At 38.6% G+C, this 21,730-nt stretch overlaps 1 protein-coding gene across 2 annotated transcripts in view; it reads left to right on the forward strand.

Annotated features, from left to right (window-relative positions):
- The window catches only part of trappc9 (trafficking protein particle complex subunit 9), a 312,616-nt gene that overhangs the window by 136,295 nt on the left and 154,591 nt on the right, over positions 1-21,730 (forward strand). For both annotated transcript variants that reach the window (XM_028461358.1, XM_028461359.1), the window contains one exon: positions 1,822-1,964. In XM_028461358.1, coding sequence (XP_028317159.1) covers positions 1,822-1,964 — 143 coding nt within the window. The remainder of the gene's footprint in view (positions 1-1,821; positions 1,965-21,730) is intronic.

Consider the following 21,730-nt stretch of genomic DNA (forward strand, 5'->3'; position numbering starts at 1 on the left):
TTTTTTTAACAGAAAGAATAACACACACAGGAGATACAGTGATCAGCCAGAACTTTATGACTTCTGAAACTTGATGTAAGTTATACTGAACATCTTTATTATCGTGGAAACCTTTGAAAAGTAGCAACAGCAGATCCAGAGACTGCTTTACATTTTAACAACTTCAATGTTCTTACTTCTGGGAGTGGCCGCAGTTCTACTGATATTTGTACATCCTTCTTAACTCTTCAACGTGAAGGTCAGAATTTAAACTTTTTTGTCATAGTATTTTCAAAATGTTGCATTGTACTAGTGATACACCTCAAGCCTATCTATAAATTGTATCACAGATAATTTTTTTTTTTTTTTATCATTTCCTGTCCCTACCTCTTGGTGTGGGACCAAGAATGACTTTTGTATATTCAGTTCATGTCGTAATCAAGATAATTTCTATCATTTTGTGTGTTTTTTGTTATTTTTGTGGTGTTGTTCCTATTTAAATTATTCTCTGTGTATGTTTTTGGTGTCTTTGGTTATTTCTCTGTTATTTTTGTGTGTTTTCTCGCAATCTTGTGTATTTTTCTCTCATCTAGTGTCTTTATTGCCATTTTGTGTGTTGCTGGTAATAATAAGTATTTTTTTTTCTCTTAGTGTGTGTTTTTTGGTGTCATTTTGTGTATTTTGTTGTTTCTTTTTTTATTATTCAGTATATTTTTCTCTTGTTTTGTGTTTTTGTTTTTACAGAAAATAAAACATTTTAAACGTAAAATGTAAGTAAAATTGCGTTATAATGTGTTGTATCAAGGGATTATAAACTGTTTTCTGTCAAACTGAATTCTCAAAGGAGAACTATAGGTGCCATAACAGGTAGATGGAAGGGTCAACTGAGGCTTAAGAACACCATAGTGCAGTACATCACTGAATAATCATTACTCATAATACCTAAAGATCCTGAAAATTGGATGAAAATTGGATGTTTCCTCTTATTCCTCAAAAATTGTCAGAGACTAAAACTAGAAATGGGTTGAAATTAATTAAGAAAAGATAATTGCTCAATGAAAGGCCAATTTAATGTTTGGTGAAGTTTAACTTTGCCATAAATGTGAACGTTGTATGATTCTATTATTTCTTTGTCATTAGTCCGACCTCTCTGAAAAAATTGCATAGTGGCTTTTAGCTACCACAATGGGGGGAAAAAAGAAATAATCAAATAATAATGGAAAGTGTTCTAGACAGGAACAGTTAGTGTCTCCATCAGCAATTTGTGCAGTGATGATGGACGCTGAATGCAAAGGAAAGCGGGGACCCTTTTACCCTGTCTCAGAAATGTAGCCTGAGTCAGCTTGTGTTTCCACTCTACCACTTTTTATTTCTGTCAGACCTGCCTGCCTTTGCCTCTCCACCTTCCTTCACATTAGAGTTCCATTTTAGAAACTCAGTGTCTACCCACTACCATCAATGTGGCAAATCCCACATAGTCAGTTTTGGATGATTCTTGGTGTCTTTTATTCTTTATTTTTTCTCACAACCACCTCCCTACACCTCACTGCCTTTCCATTATTATCCTCAAGCACATAAGATCTCTTACTAAAAACTCAGTGTGAAGAAATCCATCAAGTCCCTGAGTTTACAATACTAATTCAGTATACAGTATATCTGGTGAGCTTAAAGGTGGTCAGATTTGAGGAGTCACTCAGAATCAAACCCGAAATAAACCAATAATAAATGACAATATCTGTTGTTGTTAGTTACAATCCAAGGTGGAAATTCAGTAGTTTATCAACTGTTAGTGTAGAGTGTGGGTTTATCCTAAACATGTTCCCTCTTCTTGCTTTTTTGCAGACTTTGGAGGCTGTACTAAACTTTAAGTACTCTGGGGGTGTCGGTAAGGTGGAGGGCTACTACAAAGAGCTGTCTCTAGGAGTCCACGTTGATGTGGAACCCTCTGTGTTTTTCACCCGAGTCAGCACACTCCCTGCTACCAGGTAAGACTCAGTATCAACCCTTCATCTCTGGTCCTGAGGGACTAAGCTATCTGTGCTAATGGAATAGTCACTGTCCTCTGCAAATTATATCTGTTGTGATGAGGATATTTCTAACTATACTGAACAAAACTGTAAACGCACAAACCAAAAATGCTGAGTGAAATGCAGTAGACCCTCGCTATATCGCGGTTCACCTTTTGCGGCGGCGTTTCGCAGATATTTTTTTTCAGTGCAATTTTGGATGCATTTTTTTAACAGCGTATGAACGTGCATTGTGTTCTGCGTCCTGATTGGCTAATGCTGCGTTCACCCACCAGCGACACATCCAACTCGGTGAGTTTCACTGCCTGCTGAAGCGAGGAGCTGTGCTCCTTTTTCTCCTCTCATAAACATAAACCACCAGTGAAAAAAGCCAGTGTGATTAGCGGCTAATGCTATCCTAGCTCAGTGCTACAGAGAGAACTTGAGGGGTTTTACAGCCTTAAAACATGTATAATAATTGTGAAAAATAAAGTTGACTACTTTGCAGATTTCGCCTCTTGTGGGTTATTTTTAGAAGGTGAAGCCCCGCGATAAACGAGGGACTACTGTATGCTCAAAAATAGTGTTTTATTAGTGTACTGAATAATTACTCCCTGCAAGATTGCTCAGTCATTGGTTATTCCACCCCTGAGCTGCATAGAGCATAATACTGAGTTGGTCAAGTTGCGTGACCTAAGGCTACACAATACATCAAATTTAAATCGTGATTACAATTTTGGCCGCCACAATTAATACCGTTCACACTGGAGTCTGATTTAGGTCACATTTTAAATGGTAATGTGAATGAACAAACAAAGAATCGGATCTGAGAATCGGTATTGAGCAATAAGGCTTGTAGTGTGAACGTAGCCTTGGCCACCCTAAAATGTGCACTTTTGTCACAGTGCCACAGTTGTCACAAGTCATGAGGGAGTGTACCATTAGCATGATGAAAGCTGGCTAATCCGAGCCTGGCGATAAGCCTTACCCACTTCCTTACTTTTTGTAAGAAAGTGTGTATGGTAATGACGCTGTTTCTGCTGAGTTCCTGGGCTTGAAAGAAACCGAGCCATTCAGAGCTATACAGAAAGAACGTTATACCTCCTGCACCAAGCAGTGTCAAAACAAACAAGATCTGGATATATTGTTGAAACCACAACAAGAAGAGGCTTTGAAACCGTAAGTCTCTACTATATGCCATTTTCCTCTGTCAGATCCATTTGGGGCTGTCATCATGTACACATTTCATTTGATTGGTTTTTCTGCACGAGTTTGTCCCGCCCCGCCCAGCCCCCCAGAACTCAAACACCTTGTGAGCACTTCTAGACTAATCGCATCTGTTAAACATTGAATAATACAAGGAGATCAGGATGGATTCCAGGCTAGTGATATCTGTGAAGGCCATGTAAACACACTTAAATGTGCATCATTCCACCATCAGCTGGTTGAGAATACAATTCAGAGAGACTGGCAGCAATGGGAATCTTCGTAAAGACCTTTGGGATGTTCTGGATTAGCGAGTCAGACAACATGTTCTGGTTCCATGAAATGATTGCAAGGTCCGAGTTGCGCTGCAGGAGGAATGCAACAATATTCCACGGGCAACTATTGACCATCTGAATTAACTCTATGTACCGTTTTACGTGATGTGAATGGTGGACACACTTGGTAGTTAAAGCTGTGAACTCTGCCAACGACCCCTGGTGGGTTTAGGTGTGAAAACTCATGCATTTTGCACAGTAAATGGATTTTGTTGCTTGAAAAACAGGCAAGAATAAAATAATAATTGTGTTCTGTTGAAATATTTCGCAGTTGATAAAAAATATAACTGTGCATTTAATTTTTGCTCAGTGTGGTGACACACAAACCGTTACAGGGCACAGTCTCTAAAATATCATGAAAACAAGTTTCCTTCTGTGTTTTCATAATGGCCACTGTAATATTGAAACTTTGCTGTTTTTTCATCATTAGTCCAATATATTTTATTTTAGTTTCACATTTGTTTTTCTTATTTGTAAGTTAATCCTATAGGCTATACAATGTATGGTACATCATTTGTTATCTCTTTTGGTTTATATGAAGCTATTATACTTCCAAATTGATCAAGTCTTGAAATATGCCTCATAATGTCTAAATGCAGGAAAGAGTAGCAAAGAACTGCAGTCATTTGTTATTGACTTATTTTTGGTAGTTTTCGACTGTCACAAATACAGCTTTTGCACATTAACACCAAATGGGCAGCTTGAATGCAAGCAGAACATTATTTCTTTAAATAAAATTATTCTGAGATGAGTCACAGAAAAACACTGAGATAATTTTCTGCATCGATTTCTACTGAGTTAAAGGTTAACTCAGTCCATTTACAACTTTTTCAACTATGATCAGGCTGCTGCTTTGCTATATGTTTCATCTGTACTTTACACATTATAAAACACTTTATTTTCTCTTCCAATGCGTGGTTGCACAATTTGACCGGAACAAACTCAGTGGTGGTTTGAAAGTTGTTTTCAGGTGCTACAGTATGGTTGTGACATTTCATATTTAAAACCCTATGGTTTCCCCCATTTGTCGGAAAATGCATTCAAAGGTTTGAGGCTGAGGCGAGACAAGTATAATGTCAAAAAGCTTTCAGAACTCAGCTGCAGTCGGGTGGACTGGCCATCTGCCATACATGGCATTGTCCAATCAGATCATTGCAATAGATGAGGCCAAACAGTTGGACAAAACAATGGACTGTCATTTTAAATTGACTATTTTTGTGGTCAGTGGAGGTGAGAAGGAAGACTGTTAATGATTTGCAGCTGCTACTTGAAGGCCCACAAAACAGCCTGCTTTTAGGAGCAGTCTGAAAATGACTTTTTAGAGGGGTAAAATTTGGGAAAACAGGCGAGTTTGGGAAAATAAACCTCAAATATTATGTTATTTGGGTTCTTAGAACCAGTGGAGATGGGTGAAAAATAGCATAATACTGGACCTCTAACTCTTTCAGTGCCATTGACATAATATTATGTCATTTCAAATCCATACGCTCAGTTGACGTAATATTACGTCAAATACGTTTTATCACAGAGATTAGTAGAATACACCCTGGCGGAGGTCCCTCATCAATATCTAAGCTGTAATGTGATGTAGTGACCAACTGCTGCCCTGAAGGTGGCAGCTGAGCACCTTTGGGTGACAGATTAGCCACTGATGCTACCATTAGCGAAGGAGGGCTATTATGGCGCTATTAAGTGATATTGTGAAGCATCCAGCAGCTCATAACACCACATACTAACACAGAACATGTGTGGATCTGAGTGGATTATTGATAATGTTGCAATCGTGAGATAAAACCATCAACTAACCGGGCTAAACGGGTCATTTCTGCGTGTCGGGAGGAAGAGGAAGTTATGTTTGTGTGATTGACGAGGGGAGCAGATACAAATAACAGTAAGAAAAACATTCACCTGTGAGCCAGATAGCAAAATATTAATAATTTTGCCATCAAAAGCTGTTGGTTTTTTAGAAGGAAACCAATGTTCAGATGTTATAGTTTTCAATAAAGCAAAAAAAACAAAAAACAAAAATTGCTTAAAAATCCCAGACATTTTTTTTTTTTAAAGAAAAAGCCTGTTTTCTCAGCTTTTTGCACTAAAACTGGTGATTTGTGTAAAACTTGCTTTATTCAACTGCTGATTACGGGAAGAACGAAACAAGACAAACTATTTTTTTTTTTTGATGAAACTAAAGACTTTAATCTTTCAGAATCTGGTGTCAGATTTCAGATAATCATAGTACAAAATATTCTGTGGGTCTTTAAAAATCAGTCAAAATGCTCTAAAACGGCTGGCACTGAGGAGGGTATGAAATACAAAAATGGCTGGCTCTGAATGAGTTAATGGAAAAAAAAAAGCAACTTTTAAACGAGAAAAAAGTAGTAAAGTTGTTGCTTATTTCAGTGCAATACCTCTTGTTCTTAAACCTTTTTTCCTTAATCTGGTCACTTCACCTCGTTTCCATCAAAATAAATGTATTGCCTTTACCTCATAAGCAACAGAGAAGCTCAGCCTAATCTGTCACCATTGTTCTTGTCCTACTGATTTCTAAAAATCTGTTTCTAAATCAGTTTACATATCGCATCATTATTTTAGATTTTTCACAGTTGAACCCTTTATTTAGCAGCTTATGCTCTGTAACCTCGCTGCTTAATCAACCAAGAAAACTTAGTGCTTGTACTGATATTTACAGGTTGCGTTTGAGCTCCAGAGCGGAGTGAGCAGTGTTGATAGTTGCATACATACTGTATTCAATGGACGCCTTCGCACAAAAATTCCCCATGCCTCACCCCACTCTCCAGCTTCGAAAAGTGAGACAGATGACAGCCGTGTAATGGCCACTTGAGGTTAATCATTAGCTGTAATAATATCTGCAGTATGAGCCTTCTATTTCAGTCCAGTGCTGATAGATATGCAGCTATGCTATCATACTGTCGTCATACCTCTCTTTTTCTGTTTCTTATGTTTACTGCCCTTACTGAATCACTATGGTAGCCACACTTTATCTGCTGAAAAACGTTGTGAAACAGAGTGTGTTAAAATTTAGAGCTTTAGCGTGTGATGGCCTGTAGATCTAGAAAAAGAAAACATCTTAAGCCACACATATTTTATTTGTACAGCTCAGCATTAAATTGAGGGACTTTACAGGTTTTAGAGACCATGTTGCTTGATTCTCACTGACCTATAAAGATTAGTCACTTGCACACAACCCAAGCGTGGAATTTATTTTGTTTTTACGCGTCATTTTTCATAGATTCAACAATCACATTACAGTTCCATAAATATTTATTTTCATTGATACCTCCACTATGGTCTTCATTTACAAGTGTTTCATGTGAGAAATAATTACTAAAGACATCCATTCATCCATTAAATCCAGTCCAAAAATCACGAGTTGTTAAGGGGATTTGACATAATTTGTACAAAAGTTGTTGCATTGCATTAAAAAGCACAGCTAAACACAGACCCCAAATTTTAGGATGCTTAATCTTTTGGCTGATAATGACACGGACAACATTAATCCTCCTTCAATGAAATTAGTTGAATTTTCTGCACTAGTGTTAGGATTGAAGTGATGCTGCTACTTGCTTTCTATTATGCTTAGACCTTTAGGTATTGCTGTTCTGACCACAGACCAAACAGTTATTTGTGGCACACCTCATGTTTCTGCTCTATTTAAGGGTTTAGAATGATTTTAACAATGGCTTGCTCACCCACAAATGAACTGTAGACCTTTTCTTAGTTCCTTGTAAATACAGTGGAACTGACAATGACCTGATCATGGAACAGCTGATCAGATAGTCGTCCATTTTAAATGGTTAATTGACTTAATTTGTATCGTGCTTTTATTACCACTGTTGTCCCAGAGTGGTTTACAATATCAGCTAATTCACCCAATGAAGGCCTAATACCACAATAAATAATTAAATAATACAAAACCATATTTTACACATTAGTTTCTCATTGAATCCATTCAATAATGTCACTCCCTGACAGAATGGTTTTTGAGAATGGTTTGTGCTTATCATTAGTTGACATTCAAAGGTATGTTAAGATTGTAAGAATTTGTGTTGAGTTGATATGTTATTTGTGTAGTTTATTATTATTTTTTAAAATTGCTTTATTTCATCAATTGATGTGGTTTGAGTAGTTTGCTTTATTAATTATTCTTATGGTTATTAGAAGGGCTAGTGGAGTTTTACAGGTATCCCCCCATACCACAAAACAGTCATTCAAATACAGAAAAACTTATAAATTAGGGAGGATTTGGTGGATATTGATTAAGAGAGATTTCGACCTTTTGTGTAACTGCTGTGAAAAAAATAATCAACATATATATCTATGAGGTAGTAGCTTCAACACCTCCGGTGACCCTCCCATCTCCCCACATGTCTCCTCGCCCATTACTGTTCAGCAGCCCCTGTCCCAGTTTCCTCTACTATCCCCAGCACAATTACCAACCATCTTGACTGGGGTAAAAAACTCCACCTGCATTCTGGACCCCATGCCATCTTAAGTCATCATGAACTCCCTCTCTGCAATCTCTCCACTTATCACAGACATAATCAACTCATCCCTCAGCTCGAGTTCCGTCCCACTAACCCTTAAACTGGCTGCTGTCTCTCCCATCATCAAATAACCTGGACTCAACCCTGACAACTCAATTAACTTCCACCCCATCTCCAATCTCTCCTTCCTGTCAAAAATTCTGGAATGAACTGTTGCTTCACAACTCAAAACGCACCTCACCTCCAATAACCTGTTTAAATCCTTTCAGTCTGGCTTCTGCTGAAAACATAGCACTGAAAAAGCCCTTCTCAAAGTTACAAATGACCTCCTACTCCTCTCGTCTGACTCTGGACACCTCACCATCCTCATTCTCTTTGACCTCACAGCAGGCTTTGACATCATCAATCACCCCATCCTTGTCACCTGACTGAAATCATTGCTTCTCACCACTGGCAAAGCTTTCTTCTGGATTCACTCATACCTCACTAACTGGCAACAGTTAATTAGCATAAACAAGTGCAACTGGTGTCCGCAGGGGGTCAGTGCTTGGTTCACTCCTCTTCATCCTCTATATGCTCCCACTTGGTAACATCATCCATCATCATGGCCTCCAATTCCACTGTTATGATGATGACATCCAACTGTACATTTCTTTCAAAGCCATCACCACTACCATCCACAGTACTCTCACCAACTGTCTCATGGATATCAAATTTTGGAGGCAAAAGAAAACTACCTCAAGCAGAGCAGTAAGAATTTAGACATTATCATCATCAACCCCCCATCTCACACTACAGCTGCTCACAACTTCATCCTCACCTTTGACAACTGCACTCTGTCTCCCTCCCTGCACAAAACAGTGGAATCATCACATCAATCACATCACCAGGGCTGCCTTCTTCTACCTTAAGAACATCTCCCACCTTCGCCCCTCACTCACCTTTTCTGCTGCTGAAACCCTCACCCATTCATTTATCAATTCCAGATTAGACTACTTGGAACAACATCCTCTACGGCTCATCTTCCAAAATCCTCAATAAACTTCAATATATCCAGAACTCTACCTGCTTACACATGCCCTCTCTGGAGACCACATGAGTCCTTTCCTGCTAAACCTGGACTGGCTCCCCATAGCACACTGCTTACAGTTCAAAATCCTTCTCACTTACAAAACACTTAACAACCAGGCTCCCTCCTACCTCTTAGACATGTTCTACCACCACACTTTCTTATCTGATGGAAATTTCCTTTCACCACCTTCACGGACCAAACGCCAAACCTGCGGGTACAGAGCTTTCTCCATCCTTGTCCTCTGGATCTCTCTTCTGAACTTCATTAGACAATATACCAACTTCTCAACCTTGATATCCCAGTCTTTAATATCTCATTATACCTGTCTTCTTTTTAATCTGTTTTACGTTTCTTCTCTTATTTATGTCTATTATTGTTTCTTTTATTCATGCCTTTTTTTTGCCTCTGATGTTTCATCTTGTGGTGCACGGTGGCTTAGTCGTTAGCACGTCTGCCTCACAACAAGATGGTCCTGGGTTCAAGCTCTGGGGTGGACATTTGGTTCCTTTCTGTGTGGAGTTTACATGTTCTCCCTGTGCTGTGTGGGTTTCCTCCAGGTACTTCAGCTTCCTTCCACAATCCAAAAACATGACTCTTCACAACTTGATTGGAGTCTCAAAATTGTCCGTTGAAGTGAATGTGAGTGTGAGTGGTTGTCTATCTGTGTGTTGCCCTGCAATGGACTGGTGCCCTGTCCAGGGTGTACCCCCGCCTAACGCCCAATGTGAGCCAGAGATAGGCACCCACGACCCTGAAAAACAGGAACAAGCAGGTCTGAAAATGGATGGATTGATGTTTAATCTTTGTAACGTGTCTCTGTAAAAGCGCTTTCTAAATAAAATGTATTCATATTATTGTTATCTTATAAAACTTATATGGCTTGAAAAATGCCTCAATTATAATTTTTTTTTTTTTCAATTATTTGTTGAATTGTTCCAATATGCATTTTTCATGGTTCAATCTATAGGTTCTCCTAGGTTCTGTTGCTCCGAACTGTCTATCCTTAGTAAGAGCCTCGTAGGAGTGGGATTTAAATACGGACATAACAGAATCAACAGTGGAATTTTTCCCTAAGTCTCGTTCATGCGTCTTTCACTGTAATTTTGAATAAGTTACCAGAACTCTTTTTTTTTTTTTTTTTTTTAAAAAGTTGATTCACTTAGAAGTCAAAATTTTCCAGAACTTAAAAGGTTGAATAGCTACTTGTACATTTTGAAACAACAGAAAAAAGTAATCATTCTTATCATGTCATTACTTAATTATATTAAGTTGTACTTAATTTGTGTTTTTAGGTTATGCTTACTTATAAAAAAAAATGTAGTTCCATTTACTCCAAAAATTTTAGTTAGTTACTCAAAAAGGAAGAACTTGTTGCACCAACTTGACATAATTAAGCTAGTAGACTTTAAGTATAAACTACTATTTAAACTATTTATTTAATTACTTTGAACATTGGGTTTACAGTGATATGTGTCTGCCATTGCCTTATCTTATGCAAAGTCTGTCCACTATACTGATGCAAAGTTATCTCGCATCTACTGTACTGTTAGCAACACTTGTAATAGATTAAATCTCCTGCTGACCACATTCATATGTTCTGGTCGTGTCCTATGCTGTGTTTCTTCTGGGAGAGCATTTTTGACACAATATGAAGGGCATTTAGCCAGATCACTCCTTCAAATCCACTAGCAGCCATTTTTGGCATTTTCCTCTGATATTACAGTCTTTGCGTCACTAAAATGTGCTGTTGCCTTTATGACCTTGCTAGCCAGGAGATTGGTCCTGTTCAACTGGATGGTGGTCCTCCCCCCATCACATGGTCATTGTATAATCTAAAACTTGAAAAACTTAAAATGCATTGCTAAAGAGTTCCAAAGCTCATGGTGTCCCTTCCTTTTGTACGTCAATGCTCTTGATTTCTCCCTGGATTTTGATGAGGACTAATTTGCCCTTCTATTTCCCCAGCTTCTAATGCCTGTCTCCTGTGGTGTGTGTGTATGTGCACGCACTGTCTCAATTAGTGTAGGTTTGTATCATACGTCCCTGGTTGATTTTGACCTGAGTTGGGTGGGCGCAAGGAGGTGGGATTTGATGTGTTTTTTTGACAAACTATTTCAAAAATATACCACTCTCATTTACATTTTTTGTTTTTGTACTTGATTACAAATTTCAATAAAAAAGAGTAGAAATAAATTAAACTTAATTTGTGAATTGTATACATTTTTGACACTAAGATGTGATTTTGATTATTCTAACATAATTATAAAATGATTGTTATAAAATATTAATTTATTATTGTTACCTTTAATGACAACACTTATCTACATCAATGGAAAAAATGAAACCAGCCGTGGTCTGTTCAAAATCTGAAACATCAGAAATTGATGAGAATAAGAAAGGCTTCAATCTGTGGTTAATGTTTGACTAGATGCAGTATGCCTGCTAGCATAAATAAAAGATGAATAACATGAACTAATTGGTACTCGAGTTAAGACCGAAAAGATAAAGGGTACATCGACAAAAAAGGTTGGGAAACACCATTTTAGTCTTTTCAGATCCTTGTTGTCCTGCTGGCTCAAATCCTTAGGCTAACCTATTTTTCCCCTTTTGTAACATCAAGCAGAAAATATTCACGAGCAGCCTCTCTGATTATAATGTAGTAACTGATGGACATGTGATAGCTGAGGATTTGTCATACATTTCTATCTGCTGAAGCACACACTTTTCAACAGAAACCCACTGCACTGTAATTTTTGTAGCAATCTACTGCAGTTTAGTGTAGATTCCTACACTTGAACACATGAGGGAGAAATATTTATAAAGAAATAATACATTTTGTTGTCTACCATTTGTTATTGACAAATATAGGACTGCTCCTCAGGGGTGCGGCCATATGTAAAGTGACAGAGCTGTTAAAGAAAATAAGAGAGGCTGAATGTGTGAAACACTCAGTGATCCTTACCCTACAGGGAACGGTTAAAGTCCCATTCACTCTACATTGTGTACGACTGGGAAAACACATCACTGTACAGCAGTAATTATCCTCTGATGATTTTTTAATGAAGTACATTATATATCAGTGAGTGATAAAAACAGCAGCTTTTTGACTGTATGGAGACCCTTCAATTCAATTCAACTTTATTTACATAGCGCTAATTAAAAGTCATCTCAAAGCCCTTAACAACATATAAAATTTGTAATAAATATTAAAAATCTCAACAAATCAAATGAACAAGCATAAGCGACAGTGGGAAGAAAAAACTCCCTTCTAACAGTTTTTCTTTTAACAGGAAGAAATCTCCAGCAGAACCAGGTTCAGAGGTGGCAGTTATCTGCCTCGACTAGTTGGAGTTAGTGGACAGGAGGAAGATCGGAACATGATAGAGAGAAAGACCATCAGAGAGTCCCAGACTAGTTGAGCTGTGAACCATTGATCAAGAATTATCAACTCCAAAGGCGAGGAGCCTAGTAGCTAAACGCTCTGCTTCCTGTTCTACTTCTAGACACATTTGTAACTTCCAGTAGACCAGCAAACTGAGAGCGGGGAGTTCTGCACGGACGGTAGGGCACTAACGGGTCTTTAAGATATACAGGGGCTTGATCATGTAGCTTGATCTATTCTAGATTTAACAGGAAGCCAATGAAGGGAAGCCAATACTGGGGAAATATGCTCTCTGCTGTAAGTACCCATTACTATTCTGGCTGCAGCGTTCTGAATTAACTTGAGACTTTTTAGTGTGTTACTAGGACATCCTGACAGTAGGGAGTTACAATAATCTTGTCTATATGTAACACAGGCATGTATTATTTTTTCAGCATCACTCTGGGCCAAAATATTCCTAATTTTAGAGATATTATGGAGGTGGAAGAAGGCTGTCCTTGAGATTTGCTTAATATGAGAGTTAAAGGATAAGTCAGTATCAAAGATAACACCTAACCAGGGATGTCCAGAAGCATAGGCGGCGGGCGGAATCACCTACTACTCTCTTTCTGACCACTTTCTACTCTTAAAGATGTTCATAAATGATTCTTTGCCCCTTGAGCACTGAAAGAATATCTGTAATATTATAACTGATATCTGTAAAGTCACATTTTTCTGTTGGCTCTGTCTCTAGCACATAGCATCTCTTCTTTACTGTGCAGTATAGCTGCATCCCAACCAAACACTGGGTTACCAGCACCCTCTTCTGGTCGAAACAAATATCTGAAGGCTGCAACTGAAGGAAAACAATCATTCTTCCTGATACGGATACGGAACGGAGATCAGAACAGCCTGGATGCAGGCTGTATCCAAGCTGTTATCTCTGCTCCGTCTACAGTAAAAGTCAGCCAGTTTGTAATAGTAGCATAACAGCATGAAGTTGTCATATCACCACGTTGGATTTGCGCAGAAGCGATCGCCGCCATATTCTGACTCAGAGCCCGACTCGCTATGATCGCTCCGTGGTAGTTCACGGTAAGAAGAGCGGACGAAGCGGTGTCTCAGTCTGGTTCCAGTAAAAAGTGATCATAAAAACTGTAGACGTGGGGCAGTGAGGAGGAGACTTCATCTAGTAAAGGAAACTTATCAGTTGAAACACGGACAGTTCCGTGAAACCTAAGCGAGTACAGCAGCCCGCCTACCTGCTTGTTCTCATTGCCCGAGTTGTCTGATGGGCACCCTCATCAGCCAATAGGGTGCGGCCTATGTTAGGCTGCGGCATTTGTGTGGATTTTTCTTAAAAAATTGCTAAATTATTGTAATACGGCCAATAGAACATTGCACTTTATAGCCTGGAAATTACGGTATAATGTAAAGACTATTGGTCCCAAAACTGAACCTTGTGGAACTCCATGGTTAACTCTGGCGTGCCCTGAGGAGAGATTATAAACATGAACAAAGTGGGTGCTATCTGATAAGTAGGATTTAAACCAACCTAGTGCCGTTTCTTTAATCCCAAAAACACTTTCTAGTCTCTGCAGCAATAAGCGATGATCCACTGTATCAAAGGCTGCACTGAGATCTAAGAGTACCAGAAATTAGTCCAACCCTCTGTCTGAGGCTAAGAGGAGATCATTGGTTACTTTTACTGAGGCAGTCTCTGTGCTGTGATGTGCTCTAAAGCCAGACTGAAAGCTCTCGTCTAAATTGTTCCTATGTAGATGATCACATAGTTGACCTATTATTTTTTCAAGAATTTGGGAAACAAAAGGGAGATTGGATGTTGGCCTATAATTGGACAAGTCACTTGGATCAAGGATATGTTTTTAAGGAGAGGTTTGATTACAGTGGTTTTAAAGGCCTGTGGTACATAACCTGTTACTAAAGATGCATTAATCCAGTTCACCATATTAGTGCTAATTAGTGTAAAAACATCTTTAAATAGTGAAGTTGGGAGTGGATCTAAAATATAGGTTGTTGGTTTAGAAACATTAACTATTGAGTTCAGTTCAGATAGACCAAGTGGATTGAAACTGTGTAAATAAAAGTTCCATGTTGGGGATATTTCAGGAGCTGCTTTGTTTAAGAAATTATTGAGCACTCCTGCAGGGGGGACATTAGCTTTGTTTCTAATTGTTAGAATTTCATCAGTAAATAAATTGATGAAGACATCACTGCTCATGTTGACAGGAATATAGGGTTCAACAGAGCTGTGGCTTTTGGTGAGCCTCGCTACAGTGTTGAATAGGGATGTAACGATTAATCGTAAGGCAGTTAAAAATCGATTTATTGGTATCACGATTGACATCGATACTTTGAAAATTGAATCGTAGTACTTTTTTTAAACAGCAGAGGGCACTATATATTTATCCCTTCTCTTGTCCAGCAGTGTACGCGGCGGGCGGAATCTGCTACTACTTTCTTTCTGGCCGCATTCTACTCTTAAACATGTTAATAAATGATTCCTTACCCCTTTAGCACCGAAAGAATGTCTGTAATATTACGTGAATATGTTTAAAAGTCACGTTTTTCTGTTAGCTCTGTCTGCTAGCATAGCATCTCTTCTTCACTGCAAGATATCTGCATGCCAACCGACCACTGGGTTACCAGTGCCCTCTGCTGGTCCAAACAAATATCTGACTTAAATCAGTGAAATGACTGTGTTTTTTTTAAGTCCAATTGTTAAGTCACAAAAATACATTTTCAGTTGCACTTTTAAAAAGAAAAAGAACTATTATGCAGTTTTGCATTGTGAATCGTTACATTCCTAGTGTTGAATAGAAGCCAAGGCTTATTTTTGTTTTCCTCTGTTAAAGTTGAGCAAGAAGAACGTCTTCTTTTTAAGCGGAACAACAGCATCCAGAGCTGTGTGCAGTGACAACTTTGCACTATTAACGAGATCATCTTTTTTATTTGTCATAAGATATTGATGGCTACTCTCTGTTGAGGTATCATATGGATCAGAGGTTAGCAGTGATGGAACTAAATCTTTAAATTTAACTACAGCTTTTTTTTCAGTGATCTACTATAGTGTATACTTCTCTCAGAGTTTAAGCAAGCTGATATTCTGAATTCAAAATATAGCAAAAAATTATCTGAAAGAATAGTATTTTGAGAATATATTGTCAGGTGATCAATATCTAAACAATATGTTAGGACAAGGTCAATGGCATGGTAATTATAATGAGTTGGTTTGTTTACATTTTGTGTAAAGCCGATTTAATCTAATAGTGAGATAAATAATTTATATAGGCTGTTGTTTTTATCATCAACATGAACGTTAAAGTCACCTACTATGATAGCTTTATCGGTGCTCAGCACCAGATCAGTGAGAAAGTCAGAGAATTCAGAGAGAAACTCTGAATATGGACCAGGTGGATGATACACTATAACCAGTAAGTAATAGATTTTTCTGTTTTATTTTTAGGATTACAGATTTCAAGAGAAAGGCTTTCAAATGAATTGTGGTTAAGTTTGGTTTTTGGGGTGACTGATAAGCTACAGTGAAAGACTGCTACCACTCCCCCTCCCCGACCGCCCCCATGGGGAATATGGTGGTTATCATAGCTGGGAGGACTGGCTTCATTAAGAGCAAAAAAATCTTCATTTTTGAGTCAGGTCTCCGTTAGGCATAATAAACTTAATTGATGGTCAGTTATAAGATCATTCACTAAGAGAGATTGGCTGCAGTGGAGCTTTCGGTCTCGGGGTTGGCTCGCGTTGGAGCAGCTGTGCGGTAATGTCTGATGGTGTTCGGGTCGCTAAAGGCTGCGGGGAAGTCTCGGTTATCGCTCCGGTTAGCGTTGAAGTGGCTCTGTGTCTAACAGCGAGGGGGTCACAGCGGCACGTAGAGTAGAGCGGTGTTTGTGGCTGTGTGCGTGTATCTAGAATGCCTCTGTACTGCTACACAAAGGAGTTTCCGACGGGCTACGGAAGAGGATTTGGCTGCTGCCATACGGCTGATATTTATCATGAGGTTTTTATACAACTACTATGAACTATGATGCTAAGCATTCATAATTTGACTTTATTATATTTATAAAGTTGGTTTACTGACTCAGAGAAACCAGATTTTTCAGAACGATTTACTAGAATTGAATCCAATATACTGTGAGCTTGTCTAGTATGAAATACAAAAAATATAATAATAATAATAAAAACAAGTATTCATATAGGAGGCACAAAAAAAAAATCACTTACTGTTGTAACTATTAAACTTAAGTGTTGCATTTGTCCTTACTTAGGACAAATGTTTGGGTTTATTTATTTTAATTGTACGTTTGATTTGTGTTTGTGTCAGTCTACTTTAATTTCATTTTTTGGTTCTGTTTGCCAAGTTACAGAAACACACATGACTCTAGGTAAGCACCTGGGGCCTCACGTACGAAGGGTTTGTGCACACGAACACCCAGCTTACACCCTTTTCCATGGCAAAGTTCAGTTTAATTCAGAGGATTAAACTCTGCATGGAAATGTACAGAGCCTCATGTCAACTCCAGAGGTGGCATACTCATGTTTCTACAGCTATTGATGATTTTGATAAACAAAATTGCATCGGCAGCGGGCCTACATACTCATTTGTCTCCTCACCACAGAGCCTTCTGCCATTTTCCGACTAACTGATTCTCCCCTGGCTTCATTTACGTCTGAGTGATGTCTTGTAAATGCACCTTACTCGATTACAAACATAAACAATAGCAATTGATGAAGTGGTAGGGTTGGTGTGTTTGCTTCCTGCTCACTGTACGATAACATTAAGACTGTTTGAACTGAGATTATTGAAGATGAGATAAGATCTAAGATTCAAGAAGATAAAACATTATTCAGGTTATTTGTTTGCTAGTTCAATAACCTGGAAGTTAATTAATTGCAGCAGAAACAAAGATTGAAATAATGAAAAAACAAAAGCCTTTAAGAAAGACTAGAAATGCAACATAAACATATTTTATTCATACAGACAAATGTATTAATGTCTTATTTTATTTGTGTTATTACTTGGTTAAATGTCCAATAAATCTATCATAATCTGTAGAGCAATTCACCATTGAAGTGTCTTGTAATCAAAATAATTTCCAGGCGCATTACCACTTGCCCAGTTGCTATCATTCACCATCCATCTCGTCATTCACTCGAGCTATTCAGTGATGGGGTGAAATTGTTGCTGGCTTCACAGTAACTAAGTAGAGAACTTCATCATCTCTGAGGAAGCCTTAATGTGCCACAAAATGCATCTGTTTACGGACAGATATGATCCAAGTTTTAAAAAATGCATTCTTCTTGAGAAGAAACTGGCACTGGCAGTATGGAAGCTTGTAACAGGGTATGAATACAGAATGGTTGGCCACCTCTTTGGGATGAATTTCCCTGCTGTGTGCTGGTGTGTGGAGTTCTGCGAGAGAGCTTTGGTGTCTAAGTTAATTTGTTTGCCAGGCCGTCAGAGGTTAAAGGAACTTGCTGCTGGCTTTAGTGAAAGCAGATGGAGGTTCCCTCAGTGCATTGGATGGATCTCACATAACCATCCTGGCATCATTACAGTATCACTGGGATGATATTCACGTTCCATACACACAAGAAGCATTAGTTGGATAGATGTGGGCTAGAACATTCTGGGGGAATGTATCTCATCCCTAGCAGAAGTGGCTTTTAAAGTTTATATTTACCTTCACTGAAGCAGGTGTACAATAGAAATATCTGCAGTGGCTGAAAATGCCTTTGGATGCCGGAAGGGAAGGTGGCGCTACTTGCTGAAGAGAAATAACTCTGATTACTTGGTGGTCTGATGTGGTACTTAAAAATAATTACCGTACTGTACCTACATATGATTGAATAAACATTAAGTAAAATTAATGTTCATTGTTTTGTTAATCACTACACAGTTTACATGCCCCATGGGTTTTTGTCTGTTTCTCGACAAGGACGGTCACATTTTCTCTGTTTCCTCTTATCCATCCTATCTGTGCTTGCTGCTGCTTTGTTTTGTCTGGTCTAGTGAATCTATTAGGAGCCTCTCTTTGCATTTCATCCAAATCTTGAGCTATGGAATTGATCATTTGATCTCTAAATGCAATCAAAGAAATTGTTTTGACAAAAAGAACAGGCAAATGGTGAGCCCACCTGTCCGAGCAGTATGTTAGCAGCTGGATATGCGCTTGACCCTTGGAACAAGTGGTGAGTGGTGTGGTTGTCGATTCTCTCTGTGGAAGACATCTACATGATTGGAATTATGGTAGCAGGCTTGCTGCTGATTGGAGCTGGCAGCTTTCTAACCTATTGCAAAGTTCGTATTACATCAGCAGCTGTTTTGGGAAGGCTGCCAGTCATTTCTGAAGAATGGAGCAGGGCTCTCAACACTCGTGTTGAATGATCTCAAAAGTAAGCAGGAGGCTACTTTGGAATGTTTACACAGAATTGAATCGATCTTGGAGAAGTTTAATGCTTGGCTTGAGACCAGGACTAAAGGCTATTGAAATTGAGCTAGCCTGAATCGAAAACAAATAGCTTATCATCTTTGGTTCTCAAAACCAGCCGCTCAAGGTTGACTCGTCTATCACCGAGCTGTTGTGCAGAAAGACGCTCCGTCCACCCCCACCTGGAACTTTGTTGTCACACATCATCTGACTGTATCAGAAAAGAAGCAAAGGTAATATATTTCAACGCCTCCGTCGGCCATCCATCCACCCTCCCTCCCTGCAAGCTATAAGGGAGGCGGTTGAAGCGCCCACAAGAGGCCCCCCACATGATAGTTTCTGTGACTGTGTTTTGCTTTGGTGCACGTACGCCGAGCAGGTTTTTTCCTAGTTTTATATTATCCTCCACAAAAGGGAACTCGGTTTAAAACCTGCCTTTTCCCCTCACCTCTCCTTTTGTTGTTCTCCCACTTTTCATCTAAATACGGGGCACCGCTCTTGTGGCCACCCACAGTTCTCCCTTTCTTGTCCTTCATGTCCTTCATTGTCTTTCATGTTTCTTTGGACGGGATGAAACTGAAATAAAATTTTGTTGCACTGTAACGTGCAATGACAAATTAAGCTGATTCTGAGTTGCCCCCGACGCATAATTAGAGTAACTTAACCCCAACACTACTGCTGAAAACAAATGTATATGGTATGATATAAAGTAGCGCTGTTGATTGATCCTGGTCCAACTCTCAACATTTCAGTCAAAGTATTTAAATTAGGTATATTTTGTTGTGAAATCTAAGAGTTACTGCCCTCTATGGGTTGAAACCCAGCTATTACAATTAAATTTCGCTATTGGCTGAGAGCGAGATTATGTGACGTCATTGGACCATCTTTCGTCACAAACAAACACTGTTGGCCCCGCCCCTTTTATAAAAACCTGTGGACTCGGCAAACTATAGTGAGTAGGTTAGACTGAATGAATTGTGAATAGAGAGGTATACTAGTAGTAGTGAATAGCTAGTTAGCACATGTGAACCGCTATCTAAATAATAAGATTTATTGCACACAAACATGCAGGGTAATATGTATTATAATACATGTAACACATCAAACCTAAAAGTATAAACTCATTTTTGTGCTGTCAGGTAATTTTTTTTTTGTCCCTACCTGCCTCTAGGAAGACCTTTAAAGTGTCTAAAAATCACCTCCCACCTGAGGGCAAGCTTCTGGTTACGCATTTTTTCTGCATGATTCTAAGCTGCTTCCTTTGGAGTATAGTATTTACAATTGCTTTCTCAAATTCTCCCATTGCTGTTGCTCCTGTTGCTCACTGTCCAGTGCATGAAGCTCCTTTAGATTGTCTCGAACACTCTCGTTCCTTTTTCTCTTGCCAGAAGTAAAAGTAAAAATTCATACTTGTATCTGATTTGCAGTTCTACTGTTTATTATGTTCTGGATTTAGTCGCCCATGACTTTACATGGGAAATGGATTGTAAAACAGTAAAATTGTGTAACTAATGTTAAATTCTGCTTTGGCATCATGCTTTTAGAGCAAACTGCAATCTGATCAGCAGCCAACTCTTCATGCAGGAACCAGGTTGATGATCTTGACGGCCCACTTAAATTATCTAGTTCCTGGTAATCGATTTGCATCAACATGTTGAATGCAGAATGAAGAATGTAAAATGTGCTTGAAAACCACGCATTAACACCCCTGTATGAAGGTTGATGGCTTTGTAGTATGTTAGGATAGCACTGCCTACAGTAAACATTTTACAAAGGCTTGTAATCAGTGGATTCAATGTCAGATGCTTCAAACCACACGTGAAGACAAATAACAACTCATCATCCGTGGTATATGGCAGAAGCTTTGTGAGCGACGTGTTGTCCCATATTCACGGGTTTGTTGCCGTAAATGGTGTCCATTTCTTCAAACCACCTACAGTGTTTGCGTTAGACCTTGAATTGTGGTCCCTGATAGAGCGTTACTTCTCGAGCTGCTCTTTTTACCGTAATGAAGTTTTTTGGGCTTGTTGAGATTGTTATATCACTATTGTCAAACTATTGAAAGTTGGAGCAGAGGAGATTTTTTTGAAAATCTAATTTCAAGTTAAGTTTAGCGCCAATTATTATCACTTTTTTGTGTTCATGTTTGAAATTAAATTAAATCTAATCAAAGCGCTGCAGTTTTTACTGTGCCCCCGTTCCTTGGTTTGTTTAAAAAATATTACTTCTGATTGTGAGTCTGTCTCATATTTGTGACTAAGTCTCACTAGCCCAGTCTTTTCTGACTATACAAGCAAATTCATAAATGTGATTTGGAAAATCCTCAGCATATATTTTGTCTGTCAAAACTTACATAGAAGAATTTCCATCTTAATTCATCACAATTATTAACTGTTTTCAGTTTCTTTGTTATTTTGATGGATGACAAAATTCAACAACCTGTGCGTAATTTGAGTCTATTATATACAACAAGGCTGCTGAAAGAGTAATCCGGTCTTTATCCCCATGGGTTTATGGTATTGAAGTCAAAGCTACTGGATGTAGGATTTCTATTTAAGAGGCTTCTTCTGTTCCAGAATTGACTTGTTGGAAATCAGAGACTTATACAGGTTTACCCTAAGGACATAAAACCCAGACACAAACAAAGCAATTTAGTTTATGTAGACCGATGCAGCCAGAACTCGAAGAAGGCCACATTTTCATGATTATTCTAGTTTGAATGAAAATAAGAAGAAAACCTGTATTTGATCTCAATTCAATTGAACTTTATTTGTAGTGCACAATTTACAACAGTCATCT

Source organism: Gouania willdenowi, chromosome 11 (assembly GCF_900634775.1).
Source record: "Gouania willdenowi chromosome 11, fGouWil2.1, whole genome shotgun sequence".
In the NCBI taxonomy this organism is placed as follows: Eukaryota; Metazoa; Chordata; class Actinopteri; order Blenniiformes; family Gobiesocidae; genus Gouania; species Gouania willdenowi.